The 6,961-nt window shown below is 41.6% G+C and overlaps 1 protein-coding gene across 1 annotated transcript; it reads right to left on the reverse strand.

Moving 5' to 3' along the window:
- Positions 1–476: 476 nt before the first annotated feature.
- Positions 477–1,969, reverse strand: LOC116893473 (homeobox protein ceh-37-like). Its single transcript, XM_032895230.1, has 3 exons — positions 1,753–1,969; positions 1,427–1,626; positions 477–989 (listed from the first exon to the last, which is right to left on the reverse strand). Exons 1-3 carry the CDS (start codon positions 1,967–1,969, stop codon positions 477–479), a joined length of 930 nt encoding a protein of 309 aa, XP_032751121.1.
- Between the last annotated feature and the right edge of the window lie 4,992 nt (positions 1,970–6,961).

The following is a 6,961-nucleotide window of genomic DNA, read 5'->3' on the forward strand; positions in this document are numbered from 1 at the left end:
AGCTATGGGGATTAACACAGAATTCAGACAACCAGTATAAGATTAAGCCCAACTATTACTGTTAATTCTTTGACAAAATGGTAGAAGATAGAGTTTTCTGGGAAGACTAACCTGAATCAGGAAAATTTTACAGAGGACCTGAGTTCATTTCTGAACACACACATAAAACCTTGACTGTCTACAATTTTACTCCAGGACACCATACAGTCTTTTCCAGCTCCAAGTACCAAGACATTTGCATGCATGCATTGGAAAACTCTGACAAAAACAGTCTTTTCAGTTTTGCAGTAATGCTTGCTTTATTAGAGAACATATAATCCAACAATAAGGAATGCACATTTTCAATGGCTTTTGAAATGACCTCACATTATAATCACAATGGCATGAAACTAATGCATATAGACTTGGGAAATTTCCCCAAATTCAGGGGTTAAGGGTGTCCATTAACATGCTTCTTCAAAGATGTAAACGTTTTTCTAGTCAAGGGGGTGAGAAGTACTGCTGGGACTCTCAATGCAGTTCTTGGTAAACCAGTCTTCCAATTGGTTAAAGTCTTCAAGCATCCATTGCCAGACCCCTTCGTCCAATGGAGGTAAATCCTCACACTCCTCAGGGTTTGGGGTGTCAACTGTCATGGCAACTGGAGCTCCAGCTGCTGCAAGGTCAGCCTGGGCTTCAACTGGTGCTGATTCACCAGAGTCTCCAGCAGTAACAGGGGCATTACCATCAAGCACGTCTTCTTGCAGACAACACATGGCACTATCATAGGTCCAATTGCCATCCAGAGAAGACTCCTGGCTGCAGTTCAGTTTGGGAGTGGAATCCACATCCAACGTGGCTGTGGCCATGGGCTCTCCCTGGTCACTACCAACAACAGCTATGGAACCAGGAAAATTGGTTGAAACAGCTTCAGAGCCTCCATTTGTCTCTGGCAGTGCTTCTGGAACATTCTTCTGTTTGCACTTAGCCCGGTTGTTCTTGAACCAGACCTGAAAGACAAAGGAAAGATCAGAGGAATGCCCATTTTCCCCTAACTGGACCACAAGGTAAAACAATTGAATGTAAGGTTTTTCTATAGCAATACTTCATGAGGCAGCAACAGAGAAGCCTGAGATTCAAGATCCCTAGGAGAAGGTAGCATGATAGAATGTGTATGACCAAAGACTGGAGAGAGTGGGTTTGTGTCTCTTATGTTTTAGTACAAGTTCTGATGTCTAAACCTCTGGGACCCTGGAGGGGAATCATTTTCATCCCTATTGGTATCCAGTTGATGGAGAATGTGAGGCACAGCATTGGATGCATGAATGAATATCCACCACCCAAACTGTCCACCCTGCCCTATGCATTTAAGAAGCACAAAATTCAGGTACCTGATCGGAAAGGGGATATTTTTGCTATGGGACTGAGGGTAAAGAGAGAAACAAACCTTGATCTCCTTCTCTGTCACACCAACCATGGATGCCAGCTCCAAACACTGTTTCTTGTCTGGGTACTGGCACTCAGCAAAATGTTCTTGCAGCATGGACTTTTGTTTTTCGGAGTACTGAGTGCGTTCCTTTCGCCGCTTCCTTGGAGCCACGGGGCCAGTTTGTTTACCGCCATATTTATCTGACATTGCCATAGGTTCTATGGGAACATGGAAACCAGATCTTGATGAGGGTCTTGAAGGTCTCTGATGACTTGGATGCCCTGAGGGTCTTCTCAGAGCTGGTAAACCTGGGTCCATTACAGGACCTGGTTGCATCTGGATACTTGATTCTCTTGATGACCCTTGGGACTCTTGCCAATTTAGGTTCTGTTCAGGGACTGGAGGACTTGATTGCATTGGAGTTCTTGAGGTCACAAGGGGACTCTGGACCATTTGAAAAGCTAAGTTCCATGCAGGCTCTTGAGGCAATTGGGAACTGGTGTCCATGGGGGTGTATGAAGACATTTGGAATTCGGGATGAAAGGAGGGACTTACGACCATATCTGTGTTCTGAACTGACTGGAGTATGTTCCTGTACTAGAGAACATGGAAAAAGGACATACATCAGAAAACCTCCAGAGAGCATCCATCAACCCATCACGAATACCCAGCATTTACTTTGCTCTTCTTATAGAGCAGAAATCACTCAGACCTCTGCCCAACTAACTGCCTGGTTCCAAAACTGATTAGTATTCTCAATCCTTCAATAAACTTGCAACTAGCTCCTGTGTTCATATCACATTGTCAGCCCAGGGAGGAGGCCAATTGGATGTCCTGCCCAAAGGTTTAAAAGTCACAGATCCTCCTCATTTCTGCTGATGCTCTCTCCAAACAAGCAGTGAAGGGGCCATGGAATTTGCAGCATCTGAATGATCTCATCCCACCTTCATCTCATACACAAGAGCATTAATGATCTAATTACCACATACATCATAAGGCTCTCACTCCTAACACAGATCCACCTCATATTGAAACTCTACTCCAAGACATTGCTTTAATTGTCACCCACGACCCTCCCATATGCTCCTCCTTTCATCCACTCACATCCAGCAGACATTCCCACTTATGACCACACTCAGTCTGCAGCCACATCTTATGGAAACTTGACCAGGTGGAAGACACCTTTTTTGAGACAAGTTTTGTCTGTATGACCTTGACATTGACCTATAACTCCATCTGAAGACAAGGCTGAACTTGAACTCAGAGATCCACCTGCCTGTTACCAAACCCAATCCAGTGCCTGAATTAAAGGTATGAAACACCACAATGGTGACATTCTTTTGGGTCTCCTGTCCTTTGGGTTCCATACACAAGAAATCTTTCCTTCCCTCTTCTGTGACCATCTCGAGAAATGGGTCTCTTAGCATGCTGCTGCCCAAGGTACCTGTTCATTCCTGCTCTCTTCTGTCACCTGGTAATTCCCTTTTCTTTCAATGTTTCTTTCTTCCTTCCTTCCTTTCCTTGTAAATGCACATGTGTTCCTGGATCTCATTCTACAGACAATCCAGGCCTTATTATCACAAAGACCCACAGCCAATGGCTCCTGAGAACTGGAATTGTGGTTGTCTCTTCTTGTTGAATGAATGTCTACTCAGCCATAAACCTCTCTAGGTGGCATACTTTTGAGCCAAAATATCACAACCTTGGCCTATCTTGGCCAGCCCAACCCACACTTTGGTCCCAATGTCACTGGAGACCTCGTTGTGAGTTTATCCTAGTCCTGCATGCAGGTTTAACAGGAAATAAATCAGAGAAATCGAAGGATACATATCCCCTATAGTCAAGACTCTCCATCTATTGAATTAGGCTTCACATACAACACAATGCTCAAGATAGTGCCTAGAATGGAGAACAGAGCACCTAGGGGTCTCCTTAATGCTTATTCACAGACTGCTCCAATCCCGGCACCAAAATGATTCCCAGCATTCACATGGAAAGAGCTCCTATTTTATTTAATATCTTCTGCCTCTCTACAAGATATATATTAGACTTTACCGATCAAACATCCATACAAAACACAGGATATTATCAAAGTTCTTCCTCCACTAACTCCCAGAATTCCCCACCAGGATGCCCCCTTCACCCAGCAACCTTAAGCATTTCATGCAGCCCACCAACTGGACAGGAATCCTGTGGGCTCTTGCTGCTTGCCCAAACCTCTGTTTGACTTCTATTATGTAAATTCTACAATATATAACTTGCACTTATATATCTCTTTGGTTCCTCATACCTTACAGACATTCAAGTCCGTTATCTTCACCCACCTTTGATGACACACTGGCTTCATAATAACCGCCTAGAGCTCTATTCTGTTGGCTTAACTCTGCTTGTTTTATTGTCTCTTGTTTGGGTTTTGATTCACAGCCTCCCTATTAGACCAGTCTGATCTAGGCTTACTGAACAACAAAGGGCTCAGGTCTCGGCCTTGGTAACTACACAAAAGCACAGTAAATGGGCCAGCAGCATTGGGTCTTACTAGACCTCTTGGTCTGTGTTCCAGGAGCAATGCACACTTCTGTCCAAGTGTTAACACCTATGGAGAAACAAGTGCGCTGCCCCTGCCATTCCTCAGGACTACCTACCCAACTCTGGAGATTTGGTGGACCTCAACCTCCAAACACATACACCACCTGCTAACGCCCCCCAAAGCTCTTCATCTTCTAGCTCCCTCTCTCTTTCTCGAGGGTAACCACCCACAAAATATACATCATTTACAAAATGTATTCTGGACACACACTCACCTGAAAAACAGTAGGTCGCTGTACCTTGTTTCGATTCTTCACTGTGTTTTACCAGTTCTTCCAGAACCAGGCCTTAAATATCTTCTCCAGGCACGATAGTCAAAGCTCCACCCACTCTTTGGCTCCTCCCACTCCCCGGATCTTCAAATTCATTGGATAAACACACCATTTGCTGTCAACGCGATTTCAGCCCCACCCTAGAGAGTCCTTGTCTTTGATTGAATCACAATTCTTTTGTTTTATTTTTGAGTCAGGGTCTGTCATTGCACAAAGCTCTTTTCTTCACAAGCTTCTAAGTGATCTAGTTCTACCCACAAAAACAATTCTTGGGTTTTTAGGAAAAATCTTACTGCAATACATTTCATGATCCTGGATGGGTGTCTACCTCACTTCAAAGGACTCAGGAAACAGAGAATGGTGCATCTCTATCAGTTCCAAGCTGTCTTTCTCTACATACCACTTAAGAGAACACATAGAGCTACACAGAAAATATCCTCAAAATGAAAATATGCATCTGGATATATGAATATATATGCTATCAATTCTCCTCCCCAAACTCTTATCAACATCTATAACCATCATATTTCAAATTTATTCTCTTTCATAAAAAAATTTTAAAAGGTAAATTAAACTCCATGCAAATAGCATACACGACACAAAATAATGGAGTCTACACAAACCAAAAACTGTCCCTCTGACCACATGTCCCACCTGAGTGTTAGGTTGTTATTCCCAGACTAGAACAACATCTAAGAAACCCCAATAAGACTCAGAGTTCAGCCAGGTACCTTGTATCTCTTCTCTCACCAAGACTTTTAACTTGAAGGGCAGTTGGATTTTGTCAATGACTTTTTTAGCAACTAATGAGAGGATCAAGTGATATTTTTCTCTCATTTGTTCATATGGTGAATTACAAGGATGGATTTTCTTGTATTGAAGCAACCTTTCAAGCCTGGGTTGAAAAGTACTTGATCATGGTTGAGGAATTCTTTGATGTCTTCTGTGATTTGGTGTCTGACTGTATTTTGCTGAGTATGTCTGCATCCGTGTTCATAAGAGAAAGGATGTGAAACTCTTTGTTGAATCTGTGTGTAGTTTGCTAATCAAGGTGACAGAGCCCTCACAGAATGAATTTGGCACTGTTCCCTCTCCTTCTTTTGTATGCGATACCCTTGGAAGCATTGGTATCAGCTGTTCTTTGACAACCTGGTAGAAATCTGTGCAAAAACCATCTTGCCCTGAGATTTTGTTTCATTTGGGTGACTTTAAAGGTCTGCTTCTTTTTCCCAAGGGTATATAGGACTGGTCAGATAGATTACATGTTCTCGACTTATCATTAGTAAGTGGTATCTGTTTAGAAAATAATCCATTTTTTTGTAGATTTTCACATGTTGTGGATCATAGGCTTTCAAGCAAGATCTAATGATTCTCAGAATTTCTTCAGTGTCCATTACATTCCCTCATGATTCATTTATGGTTTTCTTGATCTGTGTATTGTCTACCATGGCCAAGCATTTGCTTATCTTGTCTGTTTTCTGAAAGAACCTATTTTTCTTGGTTCTTTGTATTATTCTCTTTCTTTCAACTTGATTGACTGGAAACAGTCCTGAGTTTGATTATATCCTGCCAATTACTTCTTTTTGGTGTCCCTCTTTTCTTACTAGTGCTTTCACATATACTTTTAAATTGTTAGTATGAGAACTCTTTAATTTCTTAAGGAAGGCATTTAGTGCTATGAACTTTTCTCCTAGCACTGCTTTACTGTTTCCCATAAGTTTGGGGACGTTGTGAGATTGTTTTATTTGAATTTTAAAAGGCTTCAATTTCTTTACTTCTTGCCTTACCTAATGACCATTGATTAGACAGTTTTTCAGTTTACATGAGTATGTAGGTTTTCTTTTGCTTCTGTTGTTCAAGCCAAGCTTTAATCTAAGGAAATCTGATAAGAAACAAAGGGTTATTTCTTGAATCTGTTCCGACTTGCTTTGTGACCAAATATGTGGTCAATTTTAGAGAGTTCCATGAAGTGCTTATAAGATACATTCTGATGTGTTTGCAATGTTCTATAGAAGTGTTAGGACTATTTGATTCATAACCTCTATTAGTTTCATTAATTCTGTTTAGTTTCTGTCTGGATAATCTATCTGTTGATGAGATCGGGCTGTTGAAGTCTTCTACTATCAATACTTAGGGTTTGATATATTATTTGATCTATAGTAATTTTTCACATAGAAATGTGTACACCTGTTAAAGGAATCAAAAAAGGCTGGAAGAGCTTGAAGGGCTTGAGACCTCATATGAACAAAATGCCAACCAACCAGAGCTTTGAGGGACTAAGCCAGTACCCAAAGACTATACATGGACTGACCCTGTACTCTAACCTCATAGGTAGCAATGTATAGCCTAGTAAGAGCACCAGTGGAAGGGGAAGCCCTTGGTCCTGCCAAGACTGAACACCCAGTAAATGTGATTGTTGGGGGGAGGGTGGTAATGGGCAGAGGATGGGGAGGGGAAAGTCCATATAGAAGGGGAGGGGGAGGGAGTAGGGGGATGTTGGCCAGGAAACTGGGAAGGGGAATAATAATCAAAACGTTAATAAGAAATACTCAAGTTAATAAAGATTTTTAAAAAAGAAAGAAATGTGGGTACACATGCTTTTGAAAATAGATGTCTAGATTTTAAGTGTTATTTTGTTGGATTGTTTCTTAAGGTATATGAGGTATCTTTCTACATCTCTTTTGATTACTTATGA

Source organism: Rattus rattus, chromosome 2 (assembly GCF_011064425.1).
Source record: "Rattus rattus isolate New Zealand chromosome 2, Rrattus_CSIRO_v1, whole genome shotgun sequence".
Lineage (NCBI taxonomy): Eukaryota > Metazoa > Chordata > Mammalia > Rodentia > Muridae > Rattus > Rattus rattus.

Excerpts from the sequence above, each read along its gene's own strand:
- LOC116893473 (XM_032895230.1), bottom strand. The coding sequence starts at position 1,969 with ATGGTCGTAAGTCCCTCCTTTCATCCCGAATTCCAAATGTCTTCATAC. Across the intron at positions 1,627-1,752 it reads AGGGTCATCAAGAGAATCAA|AACCTATGGCAATGTCAGAT; the intron begins GTATCCAGATGC and ends ATGTTCCCATAG. Across the intron at positions 990-1,426 it reads TGACAGAGAAGGAGATCAAG|GTCTGGTTCAAGAACAACCG; the intron begins GTTTGTTTCTCT and ends TTTGTCTTTCAG.